The sequence below is a fragment of the Myotis nattereri genome, assembly GCF_964212035.1.
Source record: "Myotis nattereri genome assembly, chromosome: 10".
Taxonomy (NCBI): domain Eukaryota; kingdom Metazoa; phylum Chordata; class Mammalia; order Chiroptera; family Vespertilionidae; genus Myotis; species Myotis nattereri.
This window is the reverse complement of record NC_138085.1, coordinates 59,018,479-59,036,065: the sequence shown is the minus strand read 5'-3', so window position 1 is coordinate 59,036,065 and position 17,587 is coordinate 59,018,479. Positions and strand designations below refer to the sequence as shown.

At 40.4% G+C, this 17,587-nt stretch overlaps 1 protein-coding gene across 1 annotated transcript in view; it reads right to left on the bottom strand.

Moving 5' to 3' along the window:
• STPG4 (sperm-tail PG-rich repeat containing 4) overlaps window positions 1–14,171 on the bottom strand; it is a gene marked incomplete at both ends in the record, with an annotated part of 35,996 nt that extends 21,825 nt beyond the window's left edge. Inside the window, 3 exons of the mRNA XM_081100783.1 lie at window positions 9,497–9,754; window positions 11,074–11,133; window positions 14,136–14,171. Coding sequence (XP_080956909.1) covers window positions 9,497–9,754; window positions 11,074–11,133; window positions 14,136–14,171 — 354 coding nt within the window. The remainder of the gene's footprint in view (window positions 1–9,496; window positions 9,755–11,073; window positions 11,134–14,135) is intronic.
• Between the last annotated feature and the right edge of the window lie 3,416 nt (window positions 14,172–17,587).

Genomic DNA, 17,587 nt, shown 5'->3' with positions numbered 1-17,587 from the left:
CAGATATTCACATTTCAAAAACTCTTAGAACAAATCAATAAATTTAGTCAAGTTGCAGGTATCTGAACAAGAAATTAAGAAAACCTTCTCATTTGCAATAGAATCAAACACAATAAAACACTAAGAAATAAATTTAACTAAGGCAATGAAAGATCTGTACACTGAAAACTATAAGAAAGAAATTGAAGCCCAGCCAGTGTGGCCCAGTGGTTGAGCATCAACTCAGGAACAACATATTGTTGGTTCAATTCCTGGTTAGGGCAAATGCCCAGGTTGCAGGCTCGATCCCCAGTGAGGGTGCGGCCAGGAGGCAGTCAATTGATGATGTTCTTCTCTCATCAATGTTTCTTTCCCTTCCTCTTTCTAAAAAAATCAATAAAAACATATTTTAAAAAAGAAGTAGATACAAATAAATGGAAAGATATCCCCATGCTCATGGATGAGAAGAATTAATACTACTCAAAGCAATGTATAAACTCAATAACATCCCTATAAAAATTCCAATAGCACCCAATCAGTGTGGCTCAGTGCTTGAGCATCAACCCATGAACCAGGAAGTCACCGTTCGATTCCCAGTCAGGGCACATGCCTAGGTTGTGGGCTCAATCCCCAGTGTGGGGGGTGCAGGAGGCAGCCAATCAATGATTCTCTCTCATCATTGATGTTTTTATCTCTCTCTCCCTCTCCCTTCCTCTCTGAAATCAATAAAAATATATTTTAAAAAATTCCAATAGCATGTTTCACAGATACAGAAAAACAATCCTAAAAATTTATATGGAACCACAAAAGAGCTTAAAGTCAAAGCAATCTTGAGAAAGAAAAAAAAAAAGCTGAAGGCATCACATTTCCTGATTTCAAACTATATTACAAAACTATAATCATAAAAACAGTATGGTATTAGCATAAAAACAAATACATAGACCAATGAAACAGATTGAAAGCCCCCCCCCCACCCCCAAAGAAACATCCATGCATACACAATCAACTTATCTTGGCAAGGGCACGGAGAATTCACCATGTGGGAAAGAATAGTCTCTTCAATAAATTGTATTGGGAAAACAGGATATCCTCATGTAAAAGAATAAAATTAAATTCCTATCTTATATCACTCATAAAAACTGACTCAAGAAGGACTGAATACTTAAGTGTAAAACTTGAAGCCACTAAACTCCTAGAAGAAAACATAGGGAAAACTCTTTGACATTAGTCTTAGCAATAATTTTTTTTAATATGACACTAAAAAGAGGAAAATAATGCTAATGCATCAAAAGCAAAAATAAAGTATAGGAAGACATCAAACTGAAAAGCTTCTGCATAGCCAAGCTTCTGCATAAACAATCAACAAAGTAAAAAGGCAACGTAAGCAATGGGAGAAAGTATTTACAAACCATGCATCTGATAAGGTTTTAATGTCTAAAATATATAAGGAACTCAAACAACCCAATAACCAAAAAATAATCCGATTAAATTGGGCAAAAGACCTGAATAGATATTTTTTTCAAAGAAAACATACAAATACCCAACAGTTACATGAAAAGATGCTCAAACACCACTAATCATCAAGGAATGCAAATCAAAACCACAATGTGATGTCACCTCACAACTGTTAGGATAGCTATTATAAAAAAGACAAGCGATAACTAGTATTGGTGAGGGTGTAGAGAAAAGGGAACCCCTGTGCACTGTTGGTGGAAATGTAAAATGGTACAGACATTATGAAAAAAAGGTTCCCTTGAAATATTAAAACTAGAACTACCATACGATCTTGCAATTCCACTTCAGAGTATATATCCAAAGGAAACAAAATCAGTATCTGGAAGAGACATCTGAACTCCCACGCTCAGTGCAGCATTATTCACAATGGCTAAGCTATGTAAACAACCTAAGTGTTCCTTGATGCATGAATGGAAAAGAAAATGTGATATATAAATAACTGAAAAATATATTTCGATAATTCAGCATAAAAAAGGAAGGAAATCCTGCCTTTTGCAACAACATGCATAATGCTAAGTGAAATAAGCCAGACAGAGAAAGACAAATACTGTTTTGTATCACTTATATGTGGAATCCAGAAAGCCTGTACTAGAAAGCCTGTACTCGTGACTAGAAAGCCTGTACTCCTGAAGGAATAGAATGGTAGTTGCCTGCTGGGGGTGGGGGGGGGGGGGGGGGTGCGGGGGGCAGAATGGTGGTTGCCCGGGGCTGGGGTTGAGATGGGGGGTTGGTACAAAATTTCAGTTATAAGCTAAATAAGTTCTGGGGATACAAGGCACAGCATGGTAACAATAGTTAATAATACTGTATTCGTATACTTGAAACTTGCTAAGAGAATAGAGCTTATATGTTCTCATCCATACACATAAAGATAACAATGTTAGGTGGTGGATATGGTAATCAACTTGATTGTGGCAACCATTTCACAATATATTCACAATCAAATCATCATGTTGTAACCCCAAATACATATAATTTTGTCAATTATACATCTGTAAAACTGGGGGGAGATAAATAAACCCAACTGGGTGATCTGAAGGTGGTAAAGACAGAGAGATTTGAGGGTTTTAAGGAAGAGGAACTTCCTAGAGGGGAGCCAGGAAGGTATTCTAAGGAGAAACATTGCAGAAGAGACTGTCTCTCTGCCCATTGTCAAACTTGCTGCAAAACTGCCTGGTAGCTGCATCATCCCTGGGTTATGGATTTAGCTCAGAGGCGCACGAGTCAGGGAGTAGAAGGACCTGGAAAGCACAGAGCTTGGGATATGTACAGGAAGGGACGGAGAGGAGGAAGCCGAATGAGGAGCCAGGAAGACGGACCCAACCTCCAGAGCTCCTACTGAAGGAGCTGGTAGGAAGCAATTATATTATAAAATCCTAGGAAGAATCCTTCCCAAAGTGAGCAATCTACTCCCTACCCTCTGTTATTTTAAAATCAGATTTTAAAATGCAATGCTGCCTTTTTAAATTTTATCTTTAAATCTTTATTGTTGAAAGTATTACATATGTCCCCACTGACCTCTTCTAGCTTGCCCCCGCTGCCCATCCCCTCCACCCCCCACCCCCACCCCAGGCCTTCAGAATAAGGCATCCATATGCTGGCATTCTATGCCCCATGGAAGCTCAGATAATACAGCTCACCCTGTTGCTTTCATTCACATATTAGTACCCATTTTGAGTGTATAGGCAGATGTTGTTGATACACTGACAATAGCAGTAAATACAAATTTTATGATAAAATGCACACATTGTCCTGATGCACCTGTGCCTTGTTCATTGTTCACTTGACATTAAATAAACACCCAGGAAACAAGGGTATTATTTATTATTCTAGTGTGGAAGCAGGAAAATGTATTTTAAGCAGGGGGCTTTTGGGGCTGCAACATCCTATTTCTTGACTTTGATGATGGTTATATGGGTGTTTGCTTTCTATTTACTTTAAATAATGCATGTAATCCTTTATATGCTTGCTCTCACATGCTCGCTTACTCTCTTATGTACATATACACACATACTCAGAAGAAGAAAGAGAATTGAAAAGTGAAGAAGAAAAAAAACACCCTTAAACAGCTGTTTATAAGTTTCTATAAAAAAAAGTACTTATGGAAAAACTCAGGCAGTACTAGATTAGAAAGGAATATTGGTTCCCTGTAACTTCTGTATTTGTCTTACTTTACTTGGCTTGGCCATTCTTTGCTATTTAATATTACTGAGAGAGGGCTTTTTTTCCATAAAGTTGTGAATAGTCAGCTGCCTTATGTAAAAGATTGTTTCTCTGCACATTATTGCAAACTATTCTGAGTGGCTCCACTGTCCTTGGAGATTTTTAATATACATATGTATTTTCCTAATTCCTACAGATGCATGTCACTTCTTCATTTGTAATGAGGCACAAAGAATCTAGAAAATGTGCTCAGAAAAATACCTGATTCTAGTTAATGTTTCAGTCCATGTAGATTAGGCACTCAGAAATCTTGCAATAGCTTGTAGCCATACAATATGACAGGATGATATTAGTGTGGATACTTCATTCAGTTCTGTTGTACCAACACCATCAAGGTCAGAATAAGTGAAAAAATCCAACCCTACTTATTAGGCTCTTGGTATGACAACATTTTGAGAACCAAATCCATAAATAGGTGGGACAGAAGGAAACAGATTTTTTCGATGTGTTCAAGCCCTGTCAGAATGATCATAAGGTGAATGCAGCCGAAGGGCTGGCAGGTGCAATACTTTGTAGGTACTATTGGCAGAAATTCAAGTGTATCTTTTCTCTGAGAAGTAAAGTCTTTTGTGTCGTATGGAAGTATCACTGACTCACTGCTCAGACTTCTTTATGGAATGAGAGAAAAACAATATAGGACCTTCTCAAAAAGAAGCCTGCTTAATGACCAATTATATTGTTCTTTTTATTTTTTTAGGTTATCCAATATCTGATTTTATTCAGTCTTCCATATAGACAAAATCATATACTGTACAACTTTGTAGAGTCACTTAAGACTATTTGGTTTATCCTAGGAGATATTCTATTCAAACACTGCTATGTACTCCTGACATCCTTGGAGCTGAAATGGTGAGCTTCATCTCAGCGGAAAAGGCTTAAGCAGGAAAGAGTTAAGGAGGCAAGGTAAACAAAACTGGAAATAAAGCAGGTAGCACTGATATTATTTGTAAATTTACCAGTACCTTAGAGTCTTTATCAGCTCCAAATGAACTAAGAATTACAGTGGGTCCCAATCCCTGAGATAAATTTTCTGTAATCATCTTTCAAAGTCCATTTTTATTTGCCATTTTCTTGACATATTTGCATGTGACACTTGTTCTTTGAAAATTCAGTTTCAAAAATATCTGCTAAATGAGCCCATTTTTAGGGTCACTTTTTTAATTTAAATGGTGTTGGTACAATGAATTGCTCCATCTTACCTATGTTTTGCTCTTTATTATCTCAGCATTTAAGTCTTGAGTTCCTTACAGTAGCACTTGCCAGCCCAGTTAATACCTTGCTCAATGAAAAACCATCCTGTTGAAAATCCCTTTGGTGGTACCGTGGAGCACTTTCAGATTAACATGATTTCAGAGATATCTTTATCACAGCTATAAACACAGCTAACAAAGGTCAATGAGCTGGCAAGATCCGGTGCAAAGACCCTGAGATGGGAGTGGCCAAGTCAGGAAGCTTCCAGGAGGCCAGTCGGGCAGAAAGAGAGGGAGAGGGAGGAGTAAAAGAGGAGGTCTGGAATAAAGCCAGTTCCCAACAGAACTGCTGACTCTGAGAACGACCACTCAGAGGTCACACCCACTATTGCAAAGACTTAAACCCATTGGTTCCCAATCAGGAGGGGGGTACCGCCCCGGGGGACATTTGGCAATGTCTGGAGGCAGTTTTGGTTGTTACAACTGAGAGGGGGACTGCTATTGGCATCTAATTAGCTAATGGCATCAATTATCCAGGAATGCTGCTAAACATGCTACAAAGCACAGAACAGTTCCCCACAACAAAGAATTATTCCTTCCAAAACGTCAATCGCGCCAAAGTTGAGAAACCCTGAATTAGACATATAAGTAGAGAAGTTAAAAAAAAAAAAGAAAGAAAGAAAAAGCAGTTGGATATACAAGTCTGGAATTCAAGAGAGAAGTCTGGGCAGGAGATATAATTTGGAGATCATAAAGGGATGGTGTTCAAAGCCTAAAATGAGATCACCAGGGGAGTGAGTGTAGAGGGAGCAAGTGTAGAGGAGGAAGAGGTCTGGGGGCCTGGGGCACTCCCACAAGAGGTCAGGGAGAAGGGGCTGAACCTGAAAAAAAGGCTGAGAAGAAAAAATAAGGAGGAGGATTGAGGTGGAGGTGTCAGGGATTTGGAAAGGAGAGATGTGAAATAAAGCCACCCAGGAGAGTGGGAGGTAAACAGACTAGGGAAGTCCAGCCAGTGCCCATGTGAGGTGAAGACTATAAAATGAGGCCAGTCATTCCGAAACATGGATGCAGGTACAAAGTCCCCAGAGAGTTAGATTCACCCAGGTTTGTGGCTTTGACAAACAAGTGAGATACGCCATCAGGAGCAAGGTAATTGAGGGCGTATGCTGAGAGTAACTCTGATGACTATGGGATTTAAGCTTTGCAAGTAGGGTCAATGGATTATAGATTGTGGGGAACAGAAAAATTGGGGGGAGGGGGGTGGGGACACTAGAGTGAGTGAGGCTGAACATTAGGAGTGGTCAGAGTGGGGTGCATGCAGTTGAGATATGCAGGGTTGAAATTATTGGTCTTGAAAAAATTCAAGGAGTGAGTAGCTGAGGTAGAGGAGAGTTCAAGAAACTGAGAAGGGAGATTGTTGGAAGGTCATCTGCATGTGTACTGAAATGATGACAGTAGTGGCAAGGGAGGCAGGGAGAGAAGGGAGTTAAAATCATCCAGAAATAAGTGGGAGTAACCCTGGGGTTAGTGGATGACAGCAACACTGGGAGAAGCAGGTCACAAGCTGTGTATATGGAGAGAGATGGTCCCACTTTTGTATGTATAATTCTACAATAAAAATGTATTAATTCTCTGATAAGAAAAATTTATTTTAAAAAATTTAGGGCCATCTCAAATACTCTTTTTTATCAACTAAATTTATTGGGGTGACATTGATTAAACGGATTATATAGGTTTCAAGTGTAGATTTCTATGATATATAATCTGTATATTGTATTATGTGCCCACCACCCATAGACAAATAATCTTCTGTCCCCATATATTTGGCCCCCTTTATCCTTTACTACCCCCACCCCCTTATACACATACACACCCACACACACACACACACACACACACACACATTCAAATATATCTATAATAATAAAAGCATAATATGCAAATTGACTTAATGGCCAAACAGCGGAACAACGGTCTGGACGACCACACTATGACACCCACTGGCACCAGGCCCATCAAGGAGGGTGTGATGTGATTGGTTGGGGGCCCTGCCATTGCCCCATGATCGCCCCTCAGAGGCAGGCCCTGGCTACCTGGCAAGCTGTTCTGCGGTAAGTGGGCGGGGCCTCCCTCTGCAGGGTGATTAATCATGGGGCTCCCAGACTGCAAGAGGGCACAGGCCAGGCTGAGCGCTTCCCTCCCCCACAGTGCATGAATTTCATGCACCGGGCCTCTAGTATATGATAGGATTCTTTGATACAGGTTCTCTAGTTGAGTTACGTGCTTTCGAACAAAAATAGTAAAAACTTTCTTACAAATAATAAACAGCCTTAATGAGGTATAAAGTGAATATTCTATTAAAAATTCTGAAGCTTGAGAGAATGTTGTTCTATCTTAATAAGTAATAATAATATATTCTATATCTACCTCAAATTATTTGAATTATTATTTTACTGAATTCTGCCATTAAAAAACCAGAATTATGAGTTTTCTTGGTGAGTAAACAATGTTACATCTGGGTAGCTCTCCTTCTGTGAACATACTGTCATAGACCTTTGAAACAGAAAATTAGGAAAACATGTAATTCTCCCAGTTTCTGGAGCTCAATCCTTTGTGGGAGGTGAGGAGAGAGAGGAGAAAGAAAAGAAACAGGAAAAATATGTTTTCAGAAGGTTTTGTCCACCCCTGTGGGTAAGCCAAATTCTTTTGGTCTTTTAAAGCCTTAAATTTTGCCTAATACCAACCTTCTGTGTTTTCTCTTCAACAATGAGCCTTGGTATACCCCCCAGAAACCCCTAAAAGCAAGACAAGATGAAGCAGAAGGGAAGTAAATGGTGGTGGAGAATAAGGAAGAATGGTTTTGCCCTGGATGTGGCCAAATTATTTCACATGAAGCATGGTGACCTGATACCAAGCCATAAAAGACTAAGTAAATTTTAGTGTTTGTATTCATCCACTGAAGTGAATAGGATAAGACTTACCCAGTGAACTTTTATCGTTCTGTCCTATTCCAAAGCTATAATTTGCAAAACAATAAGATGGGTTTACAGGTTGCGTACAACATGCGCTCATCCCAGGGAAAAATTCTCGTTCATCCTAATAATCGCTACAACCACTGTATTTAATTCAACTTCCAGTTACAATGCATTTCTGCTCAGCAACACTCTGATAGGGTTGTGAAAACTAATACTATTACTAGCTTCCTTATAAATGGGAGATATTAAAGCCCAAAGTCCCAAGTAACAAAGTCCAAGTCACAACTCAGTCCTTGGAAGAGGCCTTGACAGTGCTGTGCCCCTCCCTGGAGACACAGCTCTGGGTTCCACCCATCCAAACCCTGCCCCTTATTCATGGCCAGAGGCCCAAGGTAGTTTGGAAAGAGCGCCAAATTGGGGATCAGAAGCCCTCAGTTAAAAGTACTCCTCTGCCACTGAACAAGTTACTTAGTCTCTATTCACCTCAGTTTATGTGCATGTAAAATGGAGCTAACATCTGTTCTGCCTATTTCAGAATGCCTGGGAAGAACCGCTAATAGAATATATGTAGAAGTTCACAGTAAACTATTAAGAACCACATAAGTGCCATGTATTATTCAAGGTCTAGTTTGAGTCCTACTTCATCCAGGGAACCTTCCAACTTTTCAATCCAGCCTACACTGAACTCTCTTCTGGGATTTCCTGCTACACTATTTATCATCATCAGGAAACTGATGATTTATCTCAGCATTTGATATATTTGCTCTTGCATTGTTACTTAAATATTTGCAAGTCAGGGACATCTTCCATTCACAGAGCCTGGCACAGAGCCATAAGCATAGCAATTATTATCGATGTTATGAATGAACTGGTGGACTTGAGAGTAGAATCTTACCTTCCTGGTACCACCGTGCTCATTTCTACAAGAAATTTTGGGAAAAGCTTCCCTGTGGCATATGGTTATGTTCACGCTCTAATAAGGGCACTCACTCACTGAAAGGCAGAGTTTTCTTTTTAAAGGAAGAGAGTACAGTCCGGCTGGCATGGCTCAATGGTTAAGCGTCAACCTGTAAACCAGGAGGTCACGGTTCGATTCCCCGTCAGGGCACATGCTCAGGTTGTGGGCTATATTCCCAGTGTGGGGGGTGCAGGAGGCAGCCAAATCAATGATTCTCTCTCATCATTGATGTTTCTGTCTCTCTCTCTCCCTCTCCCTTCCTCTCTGAAATCAATAAAAATATTTTGTTTAATCTTTATTTTAAAAAAAAGGGTACACTGTGTAAACTGCTTGAAAAGACCAAAAGCATGGGCCAACCACAGATAAGATCCCAGAGGCTCCCCCAGTTGGGGGAATCCTGCCAAGATTCCCTCCAGAGAGAACAATCCTCCGCCAGGCCCCCCTCCCGAGTCCTCTCCTTAGGTTAAGGAGGCCTCAAAAATCTTGCAGGACATATTTGCAAATTAGGCAGCCCTTGTTTGATTTCTGCAGAAAATAAGGCATCCTAAAGATTGTTACTTTGTCCCTGGGGAGACACACTCGAAGTTATATAGACTATTTTCCTCGGGGCTCTTGGTAGCTTTCCCACAAAAACCCAGCTGCTGGTAGGGCTTTACCTGATCTTTGTAAACCAAGGAGCTGGGGCTTGACCGCGGTTGGTCTTTAAATGAGTAAGTGGCTGCTTGCTTCTTCAACAAGTCCAAGAAGCCGGGAGGCATGTACGGGGGAAGGTCCGTTACAACTGGATTGTTTCTTTGCACAAGAGGTGGTTTTTTCCTTCCTTCATTTTTAAAATTGTAAGTTGCTGCCACTGGATTTAATAGGGATTCTTCAATAAACGTTTTCAAGTGGTAAGTGCCAGGGATAGGAGTATTCTGTGGAAAATTGACATCATTTTTCACATCAGTGTGTAAACCAGCAACATCTCCAACAGCAGCATTCTTGAAAGGGTCATGCCTAAGCAGCATCTCTTAGTTTTACAGTTTAATGAAATTCTATTAAAATACAGTAAACACTCTGGGCAGAACAACAGTTTAAGAGAATCATGGTTATTTCCTTTCTGAGACAGCTGCTGAGTAATAGCCAATGGGTTATGGCTATCGTTGAAGTTTTTTCTTAAAAAGTCGCTTCGCAGGTACTTAAACTTGAGATTCAACTTGGTTATAAATTTCAGGCCTCTAGTGAGACCTGAAATTTAGTTTCTCGGCTAAATAAACGTTCTCCTACTTCTGCTTCGTAGATGCTACATGCTTCTGTCTAGCCCTTAAATGGCAAGCTACAGGATAATAACAGGAGGCGGAGGACGAATTGGCAGAGCATTTTGTCTAATTAGTCCAATAAGGGGTTGGGTACTTTCAAATCCCAACCGCAATGTAGCTACACGGCCAAACCTGAAGGGTTAGTCACTGCTGCTTTTGTGTCCACCTTTCCACTGAGTACTCAGCTCAGTTCCACCGTTACAATGAGTTCAATTCCAAGAAGGATTTGGCCCATGGGGCCCTTCTGTTATTGCAGGGTGTGGATGGGAAACATTTCTGCAATATAGAAATGTCGTCTCCTGAGAGGGGCATCTTCTGGTCATTTTACTACCTTGCTTTCATCTGCTGACCATGTTAACTAATAAAAGTTATCATAGGCTCTGTGCTAAGTAAGATAAGAACTGAAACCCCAAAACCTCTCAGGAATGTAGGCCTTATCTTTCTTGTGTCCTCTTACCAAGTTCATAAACTAGGTGGATCTTACCTTGATATTTTGTGACACGAATAGATTTCTAGAGTTGATTTACTTTTCCAAGCTTTTAAATTGAAATTTTAGTTTCTCATTCACATGCTGATGCTAAAATTATAAGGATGAAATAAAGCCTACTGTTTTCTTACGAATTGTTAGTGATTTAAACGGTAAGACTGACTTAATCAAATGTTAATGGGAATAAGAATAATATGAATGGCCGAAACCGGTTTGGCTCAGTGGATGGAGCGTTGGCCTGCGGACTGAGGGGTCCCAGGTTCGATTCCGGTCAAGGGCATGTACCTGGGTTGCGGGCACATCCCCAGTGGGAAGTGTGCAGGAGGCAGCTGATCGATGTTTCTCTCTCATCGATGTTTCTAACTATCTCTCTCCCTTCCTCTCTGTAAAAAATCAATAAAAAAAAATATTAAAAAAAAAAGAATAATATGAATGAAAATGTACATACTGTTAACGCTACTCTCCACCATCCTTCTCTTTCAAAAGATGATCGCTTCCGGATTGGTTTCTATTAACAAACATAAAATATGCTTATTCATTTGAGAGGTGATCCCTGGAAGTCAGACATAACTTATAAAATATTTACTTAAATTAGTTAATACCTGCACCAAATTTATCAGTCTGAATTCAAATAAAAACACTGTTATCCATTTTGCCTGTAATAGTTCTTTAAATTGCTATTTTATTATTTTAAGTGCTTTTTAAATATCTAAATTCCCTTTGGGAAAATTAGAACAATAAACATCCCCATGTGACAGAGGTGCCATAAGGATAATTAGATGTGACAAAATTTGGTGTTCTTGGGAAGAAAGGAGTTATGTAAATCAAAATTGTATTATTGTAATTGTTATTAAGATTTCTGGTTCAGTCCTTCTGTCCACTTTAGTGGGTAAAGAGAGCTCATCCTCAGATGAGGATAACCTGGGGGACATGGCACATTTTGATGCCAAGAGCTGTGTAATATTATTCCCTTAGGTGTTTTAGAGGCGTTAGAAAACCTACATTTAAAAGAAAGAAATAAGGAAATGAGCTTCCACCCCTTCCTCTTTGATGAGGTCCCAATTCGTAGACAATGCCCTCAGCGCTGTATTTGTCAATGAAAGTGAACAGTTATCTTGAGTTTGTTTGGTGACTGTAATTTCAGGTCTGTTGCTATGTTGTGTCCATTCAAAAGGAAGAGAGGAAATAGATGTGACGATCATTTCCACTTAATTTTTACTTCCAGCAGGTAAATGTAGGCAGCAATGCAGGGGTAATCTCTGCTTCCTGTACCCTGACATGCAAAGGGCTCTCCTAGTACTCCACATTCAAGCTGAAGAGGAAAATTGAAATCTCTAATGAAGCTGCTATGTGCATTTGTGAGTATTAATGAATAAAAACTGCTTGAATGTTTTACCCTAAAAAAATATGTGTGGCTCAGGTGTTTGTGCTGGGAATTCAAGGTCAAAATGTGTAGTCATCAGATTAATGTGATATTGAGATACAAATTCCTGGAGCTATGGCAAACATTGCCAATTTCTATTTCCTAGGCTCACACACATTAAAAAAATATATATCATAAATATGATTTAGCTAGTTCTCTCAGCTTGTCCAGCTAGCTGTCACACTGAAGAGTCAGACTGATAGAGGAGCCAGACAAACTTGGGCTTGAACTCCAGCTCTGCCACTAACTAGCTAAAGAGCACTAGGCAAATTACTTTGGCCCTTATGAGCCCACACTTCCTCTTAGGAGGATAAAAATAAGGCATCAGGGATGGACATAGACAGTAGGGGGGTGAGGGCATGTGCTGGGGAGTGGGAGCGGCTAGGGAGAGGTAAATGGGGGAAAAAGGAGGCATATGTAATACTTTCAACAATAAAGAATTTAAATAAAAAAATAAGACATCAGGGGTTGGCACGAGCATAAGGCATCTATAATAATAAAAGCGTAATATGTTAATTAGACCAGACAGCCAAACGACCTTCGGGACGTCATAATGGACTAAGCCAGGGTGGCGGGGGCCAAGGCAGAGAGGGTTAGGGGTGATCAGGCAGGCAGGTGAGCAGTTAAGGGCGATCAGGCAGGCAGGCAGAGCAGTTAGGGGCAATCAGGCAGGCAGGCGAATGGTTAGGGGCGATCAGGCAGGCAGGCAGGCAGGCAAGCAGTTGGGAGTCAGTGGTCCCGGATTGCGAGAGGGATATCCGACTGCCAGTTTAGGCCCGATCCCAGATTGCAAGAGGGTTCATGCCGGGTTCAGGGACCACTCCCCTTATCCCCATGCACGAATTCTGTGCACCGGACCTCTAGTTGTACATATAAATACTTGCACCCACAACCAGTGCTCAATAATAAATGATAGCTTTTATTTTTAACATCTCATCTGCCAAGTTAAGAAGCAGATTATTTTGGTATTCTTCAGTTTCCAAGGACACTCTTGTCTTCCATAATAAGTACTCTATACCCTTTTATTTTTCCACATTGATTCAGTTTCACTGTTAACAGAACACAATTGTTCAGTGTTTTCTTCTGTGTTATTCCCACTAAGTAAAATCATTAAAATATTGATTTCTACTTTCACTTATAATGTTTTTGTTATTAGTACAAAATATCGGTTATCTCAAACACAATACATTAAAAATAATAAACAATCAAATTAGCAAAACTGATATAATTCATTGTTCCTGTCTAGCAATTTATATCTATTCTACTTATGAGTACCCCTGGCTTTAGTTTTACTATGTAATATGTGCACTTCTCTAAGAAAGGCCTTGTTTCATACACACTAATCTGAATTTCTTCTGATCTATTGCCTTTGTTAGATTTATATTGAAAGTTCTCTGTTGCACATTTATAGTCACAGAAATCGAACTTTCCCAGGCATGTCAAGACAGGTCTCCTACCTCTACCTGGGCCAGGAAAATGAGTTGGGAAGGACAAGAGAAAAGTAAACATGATATATATCCAAAAGAAAGTGACTGGCAGCTGCTGCTTTGTTTTGCTCAAGGCAGGTGATCTAAACTCCACCCATCTACCACTTCAAATTCGCTTTAGGATGAATCACTTTACAAAAGATAGGCTAAACATCCTTAGCCCAAATTTAAAAACTAAACAAAGGTAGTTTAAAATATTTTATAAGTACTAAACTCAAAAACGTGTTCATAGACTGAAAACAACAACAGAAACATTCTCTCGTTAGAGGAAAATGAAAGAAATCTAACCACTCTATTAAAGCATTAGTAGTAGGGAAGAAGAGGGAAGATACAGACAACAAAGGGCAATCGGGAGGAGGGAGTAGCAAGGGCAGAGGAAATAAAATGAAGTAGAACTCAAAGGTCAGAAGACAGGACTACAAGGTGGCAAGAAGAGAGAGGAGATAGAACAGGAGGGGTGCAAAGGCCTGGGACTAGAGGTGGCATTTTGGCGGAAGAGAGGGGCGAAGGGGACCCGTAGTTGGGCGCGTCAGAGGGAACGGCAGTAGGCAGTACCGAGGCCAGGACCACTGAACCGCCATGCCCCAAGTCTTCCCTTACTGGGGTAGAAGTGACCGCCTTATCTGGCTGGTCCATTGCGACCTCCGCAGTGCCGAGGCCAAGACTGGCGTCCTGTTGCCAGGAGACACGGGGAGGGGGAGGGGGGCTGCGTTCGCGCATGTGCAGGGGCCCCCGCCAAGTCTTCCTCCAGTGGGGGAGGGGAGGCAGGCACACGTTTTGAAGTCCTGCGCTTAGCCTTGGGCACGCACACGTGCGGAACCGCCTGAAAGCCTTCCGTTATCTGCACCAATATTTTTAAATTTTATTTATTTTAAAGAGAGACAGAGAGACAGAAACAGAGACAAGAGACAGACACACACCCCTGTAGGGCTTGGGAACGATGCTCTAACCAACTGAACACCCGGCCTGGGCTGCGCTGAGACTTCTAAAGGCGGTTTGTAGCTCTAACCGGTTTGGCTCAGTGGATAGAGCGTCGGCCTGCGGACTCAAGGGTCCCAGGTTCGATTCCGGTCAAGGGCATGTACCTTGGTTGCAGGCATATCCCCAGTGGGGAGTGTGCAGGAGGCAGCTGATCAATGCTTCTCTCTAACTATCCCTCTCCCTTCCTCTCTGAAAAAATCAATAAAATATATATTTTAAAAAATAAAATAAAGGCGGTTTGTAAAGGCTTGAACATACCATAATCGCCATCAGCCCTTTTGCTAATCACCCCCACTCCCATTCCTTCAGAAAAAGGGACAGAATGCTTGATAGGCATACCTAGCTTTAAAGCAAAAATTAGCATCAGCACCCACTTTCTGAGATCGTTTCTAAGCTCCTCCGGATGGAAATTCTGTAGGTGTCACTTCTCTAGCCTAACTTTGGAAGTGGTGTAAGCACTAGACCCAACAGGATTCACTGAGAAACCAGACCGCCCTTTCCTGCCAGTATTGACCCTTTCACTTTCAACCTCTTTTGATGTAGCATCTCAACCTATAAACATTCTCATCTTTAAAAACAAACCCTCCCCTCAACCTTAATAATTCCATTTTGTGGAGTACCTGTGTTCCATATACTTCACAAACATAAATTTAATTAATCCTCACAATAACCCTGTGAAATAGGCATTAATCCCATTTTAAGAATGAGGAGAGGCTTTGTTGGACAGTGTCCTCAGCATCATACAGCAGTGGCAGAGTTCCAGTCCAGGTCTGACTCCAGTGCCCCACTGTCCAAACCACCATGAAGTTTCTGCTCCCTTTTACAAACTTTCTAGACTCAATTCTTTCACCTCCCATACTTTCCTAAAATCATCTTAATCTGACATGCACACACACCTTTCCATTAAAATTGCACTTGCTAAACTAACCAATGACCCAATGGCCAAACACAGTGGGCATTTTTCAGCTCTTAACTTGACCTCCATTTGTCATTGCTGCACTCCCTCACTCTTGAATCCCTCTCCTTCCTCTCTACCAGAACTTGAGGGTTAGGGCGAGCATTGGCTGCATTTGCTGTGATTTGTGCTTCTTTGTCTATAAAGATGGTAAACTGGTACTTACCCACAGGTGATTATGATTAACTTGAGTGAAATGTTTAGAACCATGTCTGGCACAATGTTTTCAGTAAATATGGCCTTTAGGACAAAAACAAAATTTACAATTGTCTCCTTTCCCTCATCAGAAGCTCATGCTTTGATGTATGGAGTTGACCTTTGAACACAGGATTAGGGGTGCCAACCCCAAGCCACCGAAAATCCATGCGTAATTTTTGACTCCCCAAAACCTTAACTGCAGTCCCTTGGTATCCATAGGGGACTGGTTCCAGGAACCCCCATGGATACCAAAACCCTCAGATGTTTATGGCCCTTATATGTAAAATGGCTTAACAATACATACAACTGGCTCTCTGCATCGGTGGATGTGAAACACAGGGATATGGAAGTCTATACATTTTGGGGGGAAGAAAGTGTTAAGTGGACCCACCCTGTTCAAACCCATGTTGTTCCAGGGTCAGCTGTACTTGTAAACGCCAAATATGCCATTTTCACACTTCTAAGGTCTCCCATATGCTAGCCTTCCTTTGACAGCCTGGTACAGCCTCTCAAAGGTCAACTTCTCTGAGAAGTCCCTTGGCTTAATCCCTTGTAGCCCAAAGGGACCCTGTGCCTATCTTTATTGGAGGACTCATTGTGATAAATTGTTCCCAATTTTAAACATATCCGAAACACAGGTTTTATCTTCTGAGCCTTTGAATATAGGATGAAATTACTGAATAACCAGTTTTCCTCTCTATAATAGGATAAACTACAGCAGTGCTTTTAAAAAATTAATGTACACAAACACCAGGGCATTTTGTTAAAATACACATTAATTCAGATTCTGGGCAAGGCCAAAGATTCTGCATTTCTAAGAAGCTTTCAGGTGATTCTATGGGCAACTTGAGTAGCAAGAGACTAGAGAACTCCATTTTTCTTAAAATAATGGGATTCTAAATTCATTTAATATAACCTTAAAAAATATAGAAGGGGAAAAAATAACAACCAGGCACCAGGTTTGAAATCAAGAATTATAAGGCCAAGAGGCAAGCAAAAACCAATTTTCACAAATGTAAGATTAATCAAGTCCATCACTGTGATTCATTTCATTTTCTTCAAGAAAATTGCTCAGCAGACTAGGGACTGGTACCCTAGAGACTAAAATATGATGAAAGGTACAGAGAAGTCCAGAAACCCACACAAGGGAACATCTAGAAGAGAAAATAGCTTGAGTATACCAAAAATAGAAACAGTATAATGGGTCAATGATTTCAAGGACTTCACCAATAAAACAGATTAAGCATATAGGATAAACAAAATGTTCTCATAACATTGTATTATATAATACTACTGGGAAAAGTTTAAAAGTGATCATAACAACAAGCATTTTTCTTTGATGATACAAGATTAAGTAGAGCTTGGCAAGCTTTTGCTATGCATCAGATCTTTAATTAAAATTACATTCCAGGATCAATTTTAACTACAATAGTGATGGTTTTGTTATAATTATCTGAGAGCAAACATGCTACAGATAGTACTAAGAAAATAATTATCAATTACCATAACCCTACTAATAAAGAACAGGTAATATGGTAAAGATTTGAAGATAAGGTTTAAAATTATAGCCCTAGGCCTGGCTGGCCTGATTTAGTGGTTGAGTGTGGACCTATGAACCAAGAGGTCAGAGTTCAATTCCCGGTCAGGGTACATACCCAGGTTGTGGGCTCAATCCCTGGTGGGGCACGTGCAGAAGGCAGCTAATCAATTATTCTCTCATTAATGTTTCTCTCTCTCTCTCTCCTTCCTTTCCTCCCTGAACTTGGTAAAATATATATGTATTTTAAAAAGGACAATGAGTAAAACATTAGGAAATAGAGGTTAAAACATAATGACACACCCCTCCTAGATTTAGGTTGTGTTACTAATACAAACATCTTTGATTCTCAAAATTATTCAACCCAAAGTTAATGAAATG